The sequence below is a fragment of the Battus philenor genome, unplaced genomic scaffold, assembly GCF_028537555.1.
Source record: "Battus philenor isolate CCGP_79_NKW_IND1 unplaced genomic scaffold, ilBatPhil1.0.hap1 SCAF_5, whole genome shotgun sequence".
In the NCBI taxonomy this organism is placed as follows: Eukaryota; Metazoa; Arthropoda; class Insecta; order Lepidoptera; family Papilionidae; genus Battus; species Battus philenor.
This window is the reverse complement of record NW_027181715.1, coordinates 15,518,517-15,537,179: the sequence shown is the minus strand read 5'-3', so window position 1 is coordinate 15,537,179 and position 18,663 is coordinate 15,518,517. Positions and strand designations below refer to the sequence as shown.

The 18,663-nt window shown below is 34.5% G+C and overlaps 1 protein-coding gene across 1 annotated transcript in view; it reads left to right on the top strand.

The window, feature by feature from the left end:
• Window positions 1-14,984, top strand: part of LOC137929359 (uncharacterized) — a 46,651-nt gene extending 31,667 nt beyond the window's left edge. The window contains exons 4-12 of the mRNA XM_068772261.1: window positions 948-1,136; window positions 1,669-1,819; window positions 2,512-2,643; window positions 3,705-3,872; window positions 3,997-4,186; window positions 8,561-8,712; window positions 10,521-10,636; window positions 11,793-11,951; window positions 12,460-14,984. Coding sequence (XP_068628362.1) covers window positions 948-1,136; window positions 1,669-1,819; window positions 2,512-2,643; window positions 3,705-3,872; window positions 3,997-4,186; window positions 8,561-8,712; window positions 10,521-10,636; window positions 11,793-11,951; window positions 12,460-14,978 — 3,776 coding nt within the window. The 3' untranslated portion in view covers window positions 14,979-14,984. The remainder of the gene's footprint in view (window positions 1-947; window positions 1,137-1,668; window positions 1,820-2,511; window positions 2,644-3,704; window positions 3,873-3,996; window positions 4,187-8,560; window positions 8,713-10,520; window positions 10,637-11,792; window positions 11,952-12,459) is intronic.
• The last annotated feature ends 3,679 nt before the right edge of the window (window positions 14,985-18,663 follow it).

Genomic DNA, 18,663 nt, shown 5'->3' with positions numbered 1-18,663 from the left:
TAGAGATGGTTATGTATTACCAGATACTTGACTTCTTAATCATGGCAACAATTCTTAATTGCACGCGTCTCCGGATTTCATTTTGGCATCTTACCTGATCGCTAATCATTGAATATTTAATGGAATCAGGCGTTACCTTGCGGAAGTCCATCTTAAGTAAAAAAAGGACCAATATTTAGCCACTTCCGCACATGCAGCAACATAACTCCTGAAGATGCCCCGTGGAGGGGTGAAACACGCGTTGAGTAATTTGGCGGTGGCGGTTGTGTGATTCGCATTGTTTGCCGCATACGTATTTATCAGCGGGCTGGCGGACGGTGCACTTTATTGCACGACTACCACTGCATGTGTGGAAGTGGCTAAATAATGGTCCTTTTCTTACGCTAATCATTGAGCTATGGTACGCATTGGCTCACTTACTCTAGTTCTGCTAGTTCTTTTGTAGGTGCAAACCTTTCAGATATATTCCATCAGTATATATATTCGCAAAACGGAACACAAATAGCGCCATCTAGTGAAATTATTTATAATCATTTGACTCTATCGGATAAATATTAGAGGGACCGGAAAGTAATGCCGATTTCTTAAGTTAAATTCAAAAGACTTCATCTTTAACAAGTTTTAATTTCTAATCAACAATATATCCCTTCTTTATCAACAACATTTTGCTATCTAGTATAGAAATCTTCAATGCCGGAGTAGTAAAAATCAAGAAAGAAACGACATTACTTTCCGGCCCCCCCCTAATATAAGTATTTGATGGTAAGCAATCTAGAAATAACAATATATTCACCTTCGTAACCTTATTAACAACCTTTTGCCATCTAGTATACTAAATCAATGCCGGAGCGGTAAAAATCAATCGGTTTTTCTGTAAAATATGTCTACAGAAACGATATTATTTTCCGGTCTCCCTAATATATACCAAAAGTATAAAATATTTACAGGATTTGTGAAACCAAGTCTAACAGAGCACGAATACGGTAATAATGGCCTGCTCGACCAGTTGGCTGCACTCAAATGGATCAAGGACAATATCGAAGACTTAAACGGTGACCCTGACTCCGTGACCCTCATGGGTCATGGAACCGGTGCCGCAAGCGTCAACTTCCTCATGCTTTCACCCATCTCTAATGGTAATAATAGTTTTCATAATTACTATAGAACCGTACACCTGGAAGATTATTTTATGAATACATCGAAGACACGGCAAACATTTTGATATTCATTTTTAGGTTCATCTATTAGTCTAAATCTACACACATTATACAGTAAGTATGTATGTAATCATGAGTATGTATGTATTGTTATATCATCATTATCAGTCAGTAGATAGATTCCCACTGCTGGGCATAAGTTTCTCTTTAGGATTAACACGACGGACTGTCTTATGCTACCCACATCCAGTTACTTTCTGCGATCCTATATCGTCAGTCTCAGTTCTTAGCCAGGCGAGAACTGTTCGGTTCCAACAGCCCTAAGGTCTAGTTTGTTTGCTTTGTAAAAAATCTTCATTTATCATCATTCCAGCTGTAAGATGCTGAACTTATGCTTTCCCATAGAAACAATTACAAAAACAAATGTTCTTATATATAGAAATTATTTCTTAGTTCATTTCACGTTCTTCTTTTTCTATTCCAAAATCAAATCTAATGGTGTTTTTTTCAGCTCTATTCCACCGTGCCATATTAATGTCCGGATCAGCTCTGTCGGACTGGGCGATGACCTTAGACCCAACGCAGTACACGCTGCAGGTTGCGCAGAGTTTAGGCTGCAACCCACATTCCAAGAACATGATGACCTGCTTACAGAACAAGCCGTAAGTATTCTGGATAATATTTACAAATACAAGAAAAACGAAAATAAAGATTTCCGCCCAATTGACTGATTAGTTAATTTCTTTTGTATTAACTGTATATCTAATAAAGTAGAAATTATTAAAGTATTTAAAATAAGACTACTTGTCACAGATAATCCATTCGTTTAACATTATACAGACAATAAAGATTTTCATCCGTAGCGATTTAGATTCCTATTTATTTAGTAACAAAATCCTTCGATACGATGCCTGTTTAGAATTCAACGTACAAATTATTCACATCCCCAAATTTATATCGGGATCCGAGGAGTTCCACAAATCTTATCGCAAAGAAAATAAGGCTCTGCATTCGTTCAGTCTAATGCATAATTTATATGCTTCCCTGATTTCTATTACATACGTTACATTGTTAAGAAGTATTTTATATCTTTCTTATATCTTAACTAGTGACGATAGTTAAGACTAAATAACGTTATTGTATCTTAGCATTTTATTTCATCGTTATTTCAACTGAACATAAGCCTGCTCCATAGATTTCAGCAAGTCCGACAATCCAAACAAGGTTTTTTTGGGGAACACTCATACTTCTTGTAATGAGACAGTGTTTTCATTCACCTTTTTAATTTTTTTTTAATATCCTCTTTTTATTATTAGTGATAAAAAGAATAAGAATAAAATGATTTTTGTTTCAGTTTATCAGATATAAAGAAGGTGCAAATACTGGCACGTGACTTCGAAACGCCTCTTGGTCCGACCGTCGCTGGATATTTCATACCGAACGAACCTGACAAAACTATGGAATCATTCCCTAATTTACTAAGCAAGTGAGAATTGTTGTTATTACTACAAATTAGTGGATAATTAAACTAAAGATGGTTTCTGGATTTTTCTCCGAGATCGAATGAAATGAGTAGACCTTTAGAGTAATAAAAGTAACAGATATTCCCTAATGGAAAATTTAAGTGGAAATAATTAAGGCATATAAACGTGCAAAAATCATGATCACCAATGTCTTTAGGTTCCGGAGCGAAGTCCTCGGATCGACAAGGACAGTAGGTTATCACACATGATGATCAGACGATCACAAGATTGTTAGAAGATGCAGAATTCTGACCACCATTAATCAGGACTATTGGAAATTTATGTAGGCATATATCCGGTAGTGGTAGTCTAATTAGGTATTGATGATAATGTGTAACAAAATTCAGCTTTGAATCTTGGCTTATATCTATACTAGGTTCAAATCCAGTCAAAATCTATTCTAAATTTCGCTTTAGAACAATCTCTGTAGAAAAAGAACGCTTGGATATCGCAGCGAAAATGACACTGTACAGCGTCATGGCAATTTGCTTTGATAGCAAATAGAATGTTCCAGAAGATTACTTTAATGCGCCGCAAATGCAATAATTTAAGAATAATACTCGTAAGCAACAACGATGTCATGCTAAACATGTACTGTGAACGACAATAAACTTTAAAACAACGTTATAAAGTTCATTCTTGAATGTGAGATTTGATAGTATTTGTATAAAGTGATCATTCTAAAATATGTTACATTTTTATTGGCATTTGACAAACCAGTAATATCTGGTAATATAAATACTACAGGCACAGATAATAAACAATAATTTGTTTTAATATGTTGTAATAAAATTTTTGAAAACGCCTTTTCTTAATGTATTACCATTACGTGATTTATTATTTCTGAAAATATTGATTTTTGAATATGTTGTACCAAACATTAATAGGTAACAAATGACCTATGTATTCATATTTCCAAAGCTTTTACATATATATACATATCACAATATATGTATGTATATCTAAAAGTCATGTATTATTCCCAAAAATATTTTTTAACACCGTTCACTAATATTTCTTACAGATATCAACTACTAAGCGGTGTAACAGAATTGGAATGTTACCATGATTTCGGTGTCATAGAATTAGATTCCGGTGTATTGGAGAATCAAAGAGATGAATTCATTAAGAAATACATCAAAGTAAGATTCGAAGGCGCCGAAGAAGAGGCGTTGAAAGATATTCTTAAACAGTAAGTGTGTAAACACGAATAATTTTTTTATTATGTCTGTATGTACAGAATGTTAGTCATCGTTTCAGACAACACCGAACCAAGGTTGGATGAAAATTCATTCTTATATTATCTATTTTTACAGATATTCGAATAAAAAGGGGGATCCCCAACGCTGGAATGTGGATACAAATCGTGACGTCATATTGGACCTGTTCAGTGACGCGAGGACTTTGGCCCCAATGATCAGTTTCTCCAACTATCAGTCGAAAGCGAATCGTCAGTCGTATTTCTATGTGTTTGGACACAACTCCATCAGCACAGACTACGCGGCGGTAAGGTTAAATTCACACAACATGCGACAGCTACTCTCTCTCTCTCTCTCTTTTCTCTCTCTCTTTCTCTCTCTCTATATATATATTTATATACATATATTGTTGGATTCTTTAAGAGTTTATCAGGCTGAAGGTTCTGTTACTTGTTACTCCAAGAAAGCCATCTTGCGTGGGCGCCATTATTAGATCAACATTTAGCAGCATTCTTCCATGTAATAGTATATTTGAACAACTGGTATAGATATCTTTCGCGGCTCTTATAGAGTCTACATAAACCATCTTTATAATTCACTGGAACCATGACGGATTCCTAATTTTAATTGATTTTTTTAAACACACAGCCTTAAAAAAGGTTGCGCGCCAGAAACATTTCAAATAAAGAGTTATTTGGGTGTTTAAATTCGCAAGATATTTCCTCTTGCGTGCGATCACTTTTCTCTTCAATTATTTTTAGATTTTGGTCTGATCTTTCTACAGTGTCGTATAAAATATTTTTTTTATATCGCGTCACTTATATAGGAACACATAATAGAAGCATTATATATACGGTAACTTTTAATATACTTTTAACTTATATGTACTGTTGCTGTACATAATAAATAAATAAATATACCAATGCGTGTTATCGGTGATGACTTACGGAATTGAAACGTTATCACTGTGGACCTCATTAATATGTTTACTATCACCCAAAAACAATTAATTTGATTAATTTAGGAGAACGAATCGGTCCCCTAGACGAAGACAATTAACCGATATAACCCTAGGCTATATTCAAACGTTGGACGCTGTTAGCCGTTTTGGCTTTTATAGCTCCATCGGATTCACGGCTTGCAGATCCGAAATCCCTGAGCTAATAAATTAAAAAAAAAATTAAAACGTTAGATGCGTCGCCTGACTTTTTACGAACTTTCTAGACATGCAGTCGTAAACATATGACCTTTTTAATGTCTATAGAAGACGCTGAATACAGGCCGCTTTCAGTCTTGTTACAAGTCTAAAATAGAGCGGGGCGGTGGGATTATGTCCAATAGTGGGCATACAGCTTAAAATTATGATGACGTTGATTGGAATGCGACAAGTATAATACACAAAATAACTTGTTCCAGTATAAACTGTAGTAATAAATAATTACTGGCGTTGAAATCAGGGAGGAGACAATACCTTCCCTGATAGGCGGAGATGACAAACAGGCATTCATATCCCTTTGTAAAGAGATCGCCAAAAGGGCGATAGAAAGAAATAAACCAAACAGAGTATAAAAATATAAATAGATTAAAAATGTAAATAGAAACAAAACTGTGATAGAAAATAATTATAGAATAAGTAACAATGTAAAATAAAAATACAAATCGAAAAATGTAAAAAGAAAAAGGGAAGAATGATAGTCGAACAGAGCTAAAGGGTAAGAAAGTAGAAATGTAACATGAAAGATAGAAAACGGACCGAAAGAGAATGTGAAGAATGAAAGAAGAGAGAGAAAATTAAAGATAATGTGAAAAAATTAAATGCTAATAAAGTCCCTATCCCTCCACAAATAGGGGTACGAGAGGCCCCCAATAGCGGGGATCTATAAAAAAAAATTAAATATAAAAATCAAATATATTGTTTAATTAGTAAACAAACTGTAGATCTTTTTCAGATTAATCCTGTTGCATTGTAAAACATAGATAAACTCACTTCAAATAAATAATTTATCTAAATTTATCGATGATTAGTACATATAAATAAATATATGACGTATGGATATACCAATTTATATTATTGGTACATTATATTCACTGATCCATGGATGACATCGGTAGATAATGAACTGATTTGAACAATCTCGAATAAACAATGCATTATCTGCGGTTACGACCAAATATTATCAAACGCTAGGCTGTATTTTGAATTACGTGATAATTTTAGGTGATTTCGTCTGCGGTGGAATCAGTTTGAGTGGCAAATGGTCATATACATATAATATATATTGTCATATATGTATATTTAGAAAAGGATATTATTTAGCCACTTCCGCACATGCAGTCGTAGTCGTGCAACAAAGTGCACCGCCCGTCAGCCCGCTGATAAATGCGCATGCGGCTAACAATGCGAAATACACAACTACCACCGTTAAATCACTCAACACAGAGTGTCTCTTTGGAATCTGTGTTTGGCACTAATCGGTGTAACATAACTCCTGAAGATGGGACGTGTTTCACCCCTCCTGTGGAGGGGTGAAACACGTCCTTTTCTTACTTAGGATGGACTTTCGCAAAATAACGCCTGATTCCACTAAATATATATGTATGTCATATATATATGTGTATAAACTTATAATGACTACATCATAATGAATCTGTACTATTTTATAATTGACGTCATTACAATAACAAAAAATGTATCACTGTTTTTATGAAAAATTCTTATCATTTTTGTTTCTCTAGACAGTAGACTGTAGAGATATGTAATCATAAATGCCAGTGTTATATCCCTGGTCCTTTACCGTCGGGCTATTATTTGGGAATTTAGTAATAAAATACTATTATATATATATATATATATATATATATATTTATATGTATGTATATATATAGGAGTGATATTAGATTATATGTTTTAATACAGTGCTACCTCGCCTTAGGAAAGCGCGGAAAGGTAAAGGCCGTGTAAAAAGCAAAGCGCCGCCGGATGATACTCCTGTCCATCTCCCCGCGGGTCCTTGGCAAACCAGAAGCAGATACATCTAAATAGCAATTAAAAATATATGTACATATATCTATATATATATATATGTTTTTGTCATGCTAAAGCTTAACTACCTTAAAATCCCACTGAAAGTCACAGCCCTAACCCAAGGATATCTATAAGTGAATACATGGTAGTCAACACAATTGGCAGGCGGGTAGGCGACCACAGTGTGGTATTATGTTACGCAGGGGACGCTGCTACTAGTTCCGTGGAAACCTTTTTTATGAGCTGTGGCAATCCTATATAATTAATGCACAATGTTTGAATTACATGACATAGTATACCGGAATTAAAAACCGTGAAGTACGATCATGTCTCACTTTTTACCGTTTCGCAACCACTGCTCAATTATCTTGATATTTTATAGAAGGTTGTTAAAGAAAAAAAATTGATAGTTTAAAAATTTCAGTAACAATAAAAACTTAAAATTTCGCGAATGAATTTGAGTGGTTGACAGTTCGTTAAAATAATCATTTTAGCTGTATTGCATCCACAGCTGGACATGTCCTTTATTCAGGCCCGTTACGTACGCTAGCCAATGCTTCGAGTTAATCAGCGTTTCATTCACAGACTCCAGGTCTTGCAGAACAGACTCAAGCGTATAAAGACCTGGAAAGATTAATGAGAGCATCACTGATAAATTGTCATAAAGACAGGCCTGTATTCCTCAAATGTTGCAAGGCGATAATTTGAGATTAAATTAATGTGAATAAAGGTAAAAATTGTACAGATCGCGTAAAGAATTGAAGGAATAGCAAAAAAAATGTAATAAATAAAGCCAAAAGAAGAGATTTAAATAAAAATGTTTTTTCTTATTTTACATGTGCGTCGACATACAGATCCACATTGCAGTTAATTAATATTCGTATGAATCAATTGAATTATATCAATTCTGAATAATTTAATTACTTCAAAAATATTATAGCAAATACCTTCACAAACGGGAACGCAGTCATACGTTAATTATTTATATAACAGTGTACTAATTGACTTATACGTGGAATTTTTCTCTTTATTTTTTTAATAATCAGTTTTTCAAACATATTTTTTTTATTTTTAATTCAAATTTTCTTCTTTGTATGATCATATAGGCGCCCACTGCCAGGCAGGAGCCTACCACAAAGATGGTCACGATCACCCAGTGTTGCGCTGCTCACATACAGCGACATTAACTCTGCCGTCAGTCCATCTAGATTCCACCTGTGTGGTCACCACTCGCGAATTTTGCGGACGTAATGGCCATCGGACCCATTAGTGTTGTGCCCCGCCTATTGCCACTTTAGACAAGAAATTCTCTCGCCCTTTCTCTCTCTTTCTCTCTCTCTTTTTATACACACACACACACACACATATATACATACAAATATACCAACAAAACTAGTAATAACAACTCAAAAAAAAAACATCGAAACAGACAACTTAGTGGTATAATCATTATACATTTTACACATTTTAACTAAGTAACAATTAAGTCTTGTGTTGTTAAGGAATGAAGATATTTACAGTTGATATAAGGTTCGAAAGGTTTTTCGTATCTAATATCTAAGTAATCCGTCTAAGAGCTTTAAGGAAATGAGCTATACGTTTACCCCTGTAAGATTTTACTGTTCTCCCTATCTGTACTGAAAAAAAATCTTTCAGCTAAACAAGAGTGTTCACGGTGAGGAAATGCCATACGTTTTAGGCATTCCGCTCGGCGGTGCGAATTCGCATTTTCACGCAGAATACACCCCACAGGAGAAGTTACTTAGTGAAGTCGTGATGCGTCTGTGGACCAACTTTGTAAAGAATGGGTATGTATTTCGAAAAGTTTTTACGAACAATACTTATTTGTTTTTATTAAGTTTATTTATATGATGTAAAAAACATAATTTTAAGTAATTTCGTTTCTTTACTAATTTTATTTTCTTCTCCGAATCCAACTATATTAATAATTTGTGTATATCAAAAGAAGAATGATAAAGGAATCTATTTTGAGATTATTTATGATAGGATTACTCTACGATTTGGGAATAGCCCGCAAAAATCTTAGAAATATTATTTGTAGATCACTCACACAATGTCCTTATGATCGTAATAGAGCAATTCGTATCCAAGCTCTATTATTATATAATATTCTCACAGTGATATCACAAAATATTTATGATCTCAATAGGTATATATATATATATATATATATATATATATATATATATATATATATATATATATATATATATAAATTTATATATATATAAATATATGTGTGTGTGAGTGTGTGTATAAATATATGTACTTTTGTAATCTATTATTTCTCTTATTGTATCTATTGACTCTCTTAGTGTATACATTAATATACATATATATATATATACTAGCTGATCCCGCAAACGTTGTTTTGCAAAAAAAATTAAAGTTTTTAATAAACAAATAAAAAATAAGGGTTAATCGTAGAGGGGTGAAAATTTAGGGTTGTATGTATTTTGGTATGCTGTATCATAATAAAATAAAAACCAAAAAATTTGTTTAAAAAAAAAAAAATTAGGGGTGGACCACCCTTATCACTTAGGAGTATGGAAAATAGATAGTAGCCGATTCTCATACCTACTGAATACGCATATAAAATTTGGTAAAAATCGGTCGAGCCGTTTGAGAGGAGTTCAAGTTCGAACATCGTGACACGAGAATTTTATATTTTAGATATATATATACATACATACTCGTATATATGCATATCTTAATAAGTCTTAAAAACTATGGGATGGGTCAAAAGGACCGCAATCTCAGCGGCAGCCGCTGAGTATATAATTTTTGTTTTCGTAATATTTATAAGAATTTTACCTTTGTGGTGGGTAATATTTTTCTTATTTTTGAGGTGTCAGCCCTTTTATGGACCCTAAAAAATGACACCCTGTAAGTTTGCGCAGGGTCCGCGACAACTTTCTTGTTATAAATTTTTGAAGGCGATATCTTAGAGGCTACCTTATTTATCCTAAGTCCCCGAGCAACATCCAGCTCTTGGCTGCAACCTCCGTTGACCTCGGAACCGATAGGGCTCCAGATGCTCGCAAAGATTCGGCAAGAAGAGTTCCAATTCACAGACTTTTCCTATTGGAGTTCCCTTCCTTCGGCTGCAGCTTCTCCAGTCCTGGCTTAAAAAATACGTTTGATATATCAAACGATAGGCACACGTCGCCACAGGAACTGTAAAAACGTTACACGTTTTGTCACTGAAAATCTTGCTTTTTGTTTTCGCACTTTCTCGCTGTGTTTACTGTTTTTGCTTTAAAAAAATCCAAATTTAATCAGATTTTAAGTTGTTTAGTGTCAGCGCGTTTGGAGAGAAAGCGTATTTTTTTGAAACCAAATTTTTTAATTATTGAACACTTTTGCTAAGGCTTTTGATTTTTATATATACACCTGATTATTATTTTATATATATGTCGACTATGAACCATCATAACAATTTATTTACTAAACCTTTCTCTAAGAGAGTCAATAAACAAAATGATAGTTATAATGGATTAAAAAAGTAGACATTGTTTTTTAAACCTTCATCCTTAAGATGTTAGTAAAACCTCTTTCTTAGATATTTTTTTAATTAACATTTTTTTTCTCGTAGTTCTCCTAACACACAGAGTGTAAACGAATATTATACACTTGATCGCAAGCATTGGACGCAGTACAACGTCGAATGGCCGGAATATACGGAAATGCAGCAGCCATACTTGAAACTAGGTGATATATTTTTGCAATTAATTTTTACTTTACACTACTGCGATCAAAAAGTAATGTGATATTGTCATTTAAAAATCCCGCAACCATCCGATTCGCCCTATTTACCTTCCTGCACTTCTGGCTGTTCAGCAAACTGAATACCAATGCGGGTATGCCGTTTTAATACGATTGAGGATAAAAAAACAGATCAATGAGGATCTTAAAGGCTATACCGGAAAAAGACTATTCCGATTGTTTCGAGAACTTGAAAAGGCGTTGGAAAAAAATGCGTTTTATCGGACTTGGTACTTGAAAGAGAATGAAAGCGATCTTTGAAGAACAAATTCATCTTAGTTTTTGATCACAGTATTATATTGGATGATCTCATTTTATTTTCTTAAACATAGAGAAAGGCATACATTCAAGCTTTTCTTCATTTCTGATTTTCTTATATTTGTAGTGAAGGCAGATCCGTAGACAAACAAAAATAACAGAAATATTTCAGTGGAATAGCAATTTGAAGCTCATACAGCGCGTAGATAGCTAGGGTCTTAAAGTTCTGGAAGGGGGTACCATATACCTGAGAGTGCATATTAGGAGGTCCACACAAAAGATAGACATACGTCGGAAGACGGTGGAAAAACACCGCTTTCTATCAGTATTATAGGAAATCTATGGGCTAGACCTATGCCCAACAGTGGACATCCAAGTGTTCAAATGATGATGATTAATAAAGAATTAAAGTAAATTCGTACGACACACTCGTAGCTATATATATACACGTACTGCAATGTGTAAGCCTTCCTGAAAGATCGCTATGATGACTGGTCCTGCGCTGCTTGCTTTCGGTGACTTCCAGCTACCTTAAATATGCCATCAGTCAATCTAGGGGGAGAGGGAGTCTACCCACGCTGCGTTTTGCGTGGTCGCCACTCAGGAGTTATCAGTTGCACAAGCGAAGTGATCCACCCGCTGTTACTTCAGACTTGCAACCTTTCAGGCTACGTCGGTGATCTTGGTTCTTTTGCGGATCTCCTCATATCTCATTTGATCTCGAAATGAAACTCTTACGATATTGATATTATATAGTAAATTAAAATATTTAAATGATTGATTGTTAACACTATCTTGACAGTTTTACTTAAAATAACTATAACATATGATGTCCATGTTACAGACATTCCACCATCGATTAGCAGTTCTTATAGGAAAAATTTTACCAATTTTTGGTTGGATACATTACCGAATAAGGTTAAAAGATATGTCATAGATCCATTATTCGAGTTCACGCCGCGACCAACAACGTCCAAGCCTAAAACTACATCGAAGATCACAGGTAAAAATTAAATTTATAATTTTATTTATAAATTGAAAGTATAGAAAACTTAGAGAAACACCCTGTATCTAACTCACACCCAAGCTCATAAATAAGTTCTCATTAGCCAAGGCACAGAGACATGTTAACAAAATTCTTAGGAACAACTTGTGTTAATACTACAGTCAAAATGAAATACGAGATCAAAATGCTGGCAATTCAACTGAAAAGAGCGAAGGAGTATTTAAGCAAAAATTCTATCTGTTAGGTTGTTAGAGTCATGATCGACATATTTATGAATTAAAAAAATACACAATTTGTTCCATTTATAAACGTATGTCATTTGAAAGTAAGCATTCAAATACATGTTCTATATACCTTTGATCGCATGTCGTTTCATTTTGAAATCTGTAATAACATGAACTTTAACTATAGAAACAGCTATTTTTGTTAAATATTTAAAAATTGATATAAATGTAATTGTGTATAATTGAACTAAAAGATACTTTAATTAAATAATTTGTTTCAGATCCAATGAGAAAGATATGGTCACCTCAAATATACAATCCACCATACTATCACGCTCCCTCTTATGGAAAAATCCGTCCACACGCGCAACCGGAACGCAGGCCAGACACCGACATGATTTATCGTGAAATACAGTCAATAAAAACTCCATCCAGACCCGTACCGCCTGGTTTAATGGAAAAAGTAATTCACAGTACTTACTCAAGTACAGCGAAGCCCATAACGTTGAACAACATGCCCGTAAAAACTTCCAGTGCCACTGTTACTCTGATAGTTTCACTGGCAATTCTTTTCTTAGCTGTTAATGTTGGAATATGTGCTGTATTATATTTTAAAAAGAGAAAAATTAGACTACGTGAGAGAGAAGAACCAACTAGAAACTCTCGAGCTGATATAGGAGAAGTTGATGTAATCGGACAGAAGTGTTCTAAAGATGACAAAAGTGCATTACAGACTCTTAAAAACGGATGCAGCGTAATCAAAACTATCGGATTCAATAAAAAGAAAAGTAGCACGAATAGTAAAAAGATTAAAAAGAAATCTGAAGTATGTAAAACACCAAAATCAGATGATTCGGGTGGTTTTCGTGAAAGATTTCAATTGAGAAGACATTTATCTACTAGTACACTAGATGCTAATACGAAAGTAAGAGATTGGATTGCTAATGAAGTTATGCACAGATGTTCCCCGAACGTTCTGAGGAAATCCAATTCAGATTTAAATAATGATAAAAGCGTGAGTATCAGAAAACCATTTACACGCTCTGAAGAATTATTGTCAGATAATAAGAAAACCAATAAAGATTCTTCAACTATTTGTGACAACGTTGCACCCAAAAATCTTCTGTCTAAAAATTATCAAGGTAACAAAACTAAAACTTCTGAAAAAACAACTTCTACATCTGCTTTAGGTTCGCATTCATCAATAGGCAGTAACAAACAATCATTAATCAGTAAGAATACAGGAAAATCAAACGATTCCTTAAAAAGTAAAGGTACAGAAAGTATTAAATCAAGAAAAGTTTCAGTTGCAATAGACGCAACTCCATCAGCTCGAACAAACTCCATACTGAAACAGGAGCCTATAGAATTTTCAAAGTCATTTGAATCTAAAGATAATAATACTGGTCAAAGTAATAAAGAACATAAACTTCAAAGATCGAAAACAGAAGGTGATTTTAAACCAGAAGTCATTCAAATTAAGCCTGACATAGAAGAAAGTGGACAGAAAATTTTTACTAACGTTGTAACGTTATCCTTGAAACAGGATAAGCCACTGAATATATCACATAAACATTCCTCTTCAGATCCTGTGACAGACGTTAACTATGATTTACTAATGAGAGAAAAGATGAACTCTGGAACAAGTGTATTTAATGTACTGCCACCAGCTAGGTTTCGCAATCATATAAACGTTACTTCGAGAGATGAGATTCTACAAACTGAGCCGTTAACCCCTGAAGAAGCATTAATAACAATAAAAAGAAGAAATTTCCCTAAAGTTTTGCCGGATTTTCCACAAAAGAGACTGTCTCTGCAATCCACCAATCTTCAAACTTTTAGGGGCTATCAAGGTTCAGATAGTATATTCGATAAACCTAAGGTCCCACCACAGCCTCCACCTCGTACAACAACATTAGATAGACGCCTTGCATATAAAAATTCTAAGCCATTCTCATCCTTCGGTATTGCAGAAAACAATAAAACAAATGAAAGTGAACCTGTACAAAATTATGAGAATATAGAAACATTTACATCAAGTGGTGACAGCTTTAAAAATTCAAACAGATCATTTGAAAGTAATTTTGGAGGTAAAGATAGTATGGATCAAAGAAAATATCCTAAGGTAATTATTGCATCCAGTGATAGCCCAAAGGCACCAGATTCAAAAATTTTAATACAGCCTTCGCCTAGTCTGGTTGAAATACCGACCAATGCACCAAGAGTAAAACTACCAGATGATTTTCATTCTCCTACGACAGGTTCTACTGCATCATATTCGTCTATTTGCTCAGATGATGGTGTATATGATGATTTTCTAGATGATATAGCTGAAGACAAACTTATTCAAGAACTAGTTGGTGGACTTGAATCACCAACTGGGACAGTTATTTTAGATTCTAAAGGACCGGAAACAATATTTGAAAAAAAACTCGAAATCGTTCCAGTGAAATTGAACAATCCAGTTTCAAACGTTAAAGATGATTATATTTGTATATCAGACCTATATCTACCAGATGTCAGTGACATTGAAAGGACAGCACAAATAAAACCTAATTTCGGTTTAAACAAGCTACAACAGCGAAGCGAAAGTATTAATACACCACCTGAAAAAACAATTAAAGTTAAACAAAAAAAGACAATAAAACCAACGGTGATTTTAAACAAAGGCTTAAAGAATTGTAAGATTGATAATGGAAAAAATGATACAGCTATAAAACTAGAACATTCTAATTCGGGTTCATCTAACGATACTGAATCGAGTACAGGAACAGTGAAAAAAATGGATACGAAACAGTGATATCAACTATTGAGATATTTTCGTTTAATAATTTGCATAGTAAAATATGTTTTCTACTTTCTAATGTACATATTTTTGGGAGTTAGTTACCGAAGTGATTATATAATGCATTTATTAAATATTATAATTTTTATTGCAAAAATTCTAATTTCATTTAGTACTAAAATATAAACCATCAACAATTTCAAAGAAAAAACTCTTGTCTGTTTATAAATTATCGTTTCAACAAATCAGAATTAAGACTAAACTCTTCTACTGAAATTTAGAGAAAGAGATGCGACAGTCTTTCCAGGGCTAGGTAACTAAAGATTCCCTTATAGGACATTTATCAGTGGTGATGAAACAAAATCAAGAAACATAACTTAAACTAAACTTTGAATCTGTACTAATACCTCTTAAGGAAGTTGATTATCAATGCAATCATCCAAAACAGCTTGGCTGATTTATTATGACCCAAGACATCAAGATATATCGATTTCAAGTAGCCATGTATGGGTTGTGGTCAAAAACGGACATCCACCGGGTCACTTAAACCCCAAATTTGTATCACACAAACAATATTCATATCCCGGGAGTTGACAACGCACTTATCGACATAATTGTAAATTATTCTTAACCGATATCATTGTAAGGCGCAACGCAAATGTAACTGCTAGGTATAGGCTTTTCTCAAAGATATTTATGGAAGGATATATCATATTCAACACGCTTGGTGACCATACTGTAAAGACTCGTTTCTTATCAGTGGCGATCCTTTTAATGCACATAGTGTGAGTTATACAGGATTTCATTCCAAGAATCGATCACGTGACCTACGATCGCAAGTGTCAGTTCTCTGCTCATTTTAACACGTTCACTGCGGCTTGAGGTCGATTCAGCCTCATGGTAAACTTTGCACTGGTGCGGCGCGTAAAACTCGTGTTTTCTCTCTAGTGCGGCGGCTGTTTACACTCAACCGTATGAGGTATGACAAAGACAAATATAGCTTTCTTTATGTCTGCGAAGCATTGACTCAATATTGTAAAAAAATATTGATGAACATGAGGCAGAAAAGGCCTCAACCGCACTACTAGGAAGTTCAGCTTGGGGCTGATTCGACCTCAGCCGCACCAGCTGAAAGTTCTTCAAAATTGGGCCCGCAGTGAACGTGTTAAGAAAGCAAGTAAATGTAACAGTACTAATATTCATTAAAGCCTTCAAACCTACACCTGGTAAATCAAGTGATTACGTGTAGATTTTATTAAGTTGAAATTTTTATCATGATTACCGACGTAGCTTGAACAGTTGCCTTAAGTGCCAGAAGACGGAGCATATCTCTCATGCAACTGATGACAGTTGGACATTGCTGAACATCATCGAGGCGATCTTTTAGAAAGACTTATGCCTTACTATTGCCGTCGATCGCCTGATAAGAAGCATTCTAAAACAATATACATTAAAACATTAGTAATTATTACACATGTAACATTGTATATGTAGAGAAGAAAACTAATAAATATCAAAACTAGATTCACTCAGTAGTATGGTAAAATTTTTTTTATGGCCCCCACTATTGGAGGCCTCTCGTACCCCTAATTTGTTGGGATTAGGGTCTTTGTTTACAAATTAGTTTTTCAATTTTTTATCTTTATTCTTCACTCACTTTCGTTCTTTTCAATTTCTTTTCGTACCTTTTTTCCTTTCATTTTGTTCTTTCATTCCTTCTAACTTTCATCGCCTTCCTTCCATCATCTTATTACTCTTAAGTGGCTAGGTACATTATTTATTCTTCATTTTATACTTATCCTATTTTTATATCAGTTTTCTTTTTTTGGGTTTGACTTTTTTAATACAATACTACTTTTTTCTTATTTTATTTTTTGTTTATTTTTCCTATTATTGATTGTCTAGTTAGTATGGTGAGATTAGATTGTCAAAATAAAAATATTCTTTTTTAGAATAAGCACTTTTGAATCGTGAATCAACATAAAATGTCGGCATTGTTGTCCAGGAAGCTACCGCCGGCTCGGAAGACACTTCTGCTTCTATTAGCTGAAACGAAGATGTGATAATATTTCTATTAATTTTAATATGTTAGAAATACAGTTATTACACTTTATGAATCAAGTTTATATTCCTACATACATAAATACGATATTATAGATATTGTGGACGAGCGTGCTTATTAAATTTAAGACCTCAAAGTTTTTCGTTCAAGTTATCGAGCTTCTGAAAATAATTCAAGCACATACAGGAAAGTTTGGAATACAGGGGCCTCGGCTACATAAACTTGTTCGTATAAGATTATTAGATAAAAGACCCATCACTCGGAAAACACAATGGATTTTATGAAAGTCAGAATATGTTGTAACTTGATAAAAACTTGTATAACAAGTCGTGAGAAGGGTACATTAATAAAATATATTGTTTTATGCATTCGACGCTCGGTGATCAAAAACTGCTATATACGCAAGTTCGATTTTAAAATATTTAAACGATAAAACTTTTGGAGAATGGGAAATTCTTCCATCTGTTTAAGAGTTATACATCTTCTTCTACTCAGTCGTATTCTTTTATTAGAAAAGTCGAGGTCATGCTTCAGACACTTCTAATGCCTCCGCTACTTTCGCTATACGTCGCCATATAGCTCGATGTTTGGCGGAGAGAGACCTATCCATCTTGTTTCATTTACCTTGCACGTGATCTAGGAATTTTTAATAGAATCAGGCGTTACCTTGCGGAAGTCCATCCTAAGTAAGAAAAGGACCAATATTTAGCCACTTCCGCACATGCAGTGGTAGTCGTGCAACAAAGTGCAACGCCCGCCAGCCCGCTGGTAAATGCGTATGCGGCAATCAATGCGAATTACATAACTGCCACCGTCAAATCACTCATCGCATGATCTAGGAATGTGAAACATTATAGTAGATTTTGTAAAGTATAAAAGAATATGGAATGTCACAAAAATTAAAATAAATATGATAAAAACTATTTTCCCGAATCCGTAAAGAGAGAACGAAAGGTCCCCAAATAAGATGGCCATTATTAAAAAAAAATTACAGCGGAATGTAAAATACAACAAGAGCTATCTGAACGGATTAGATAATATCATATAGGTTTTTGACATTCTTTGAAACAACATGATACTGTTTCGGTACAGCGAGGAGCCGATCTCAGATACTCACCATACACATTTTATCAGCCAGTACGGCGCCGGCATCTCAGTGAAGTAACATGGCACGTCTGCACTGCGCTTGATCGTTCTATCTTCGTTAGCGAACTATTTGCTTTTAGTTAAGCTTTATAATTTTAAAAATCCCGGCACTGGTAGAGATGATTCCTTACGCAGTGCCGGTCTCGCGCCGGCACTGCGCATTAGTGGCATTTGAATTTTTAATGGAATCAGGCGTTATCTCGCGGAAGTACATCCTAAGTAAGAAAAAGACCAATATTTAGCTACTTCCGCACATGCAGTGGTAGTCGTGCAATAAAGTGCACCGCCCGCCAGCCCGCTGATAAATGCGTATGCGGCAAACAATGCGAATCACACAACCGCCACCGCCAAATTACTCAACACGTGTTTCAACCCTCCACGGGGCATCTTCAGGAGTTATGTTACACCGATTAGTGTCTAACACAGAGACTGTGTGTTGTGTGGCATTTGAATTATTTTTAAATAAAAAGACTACAAATAAGAAAGTTTATT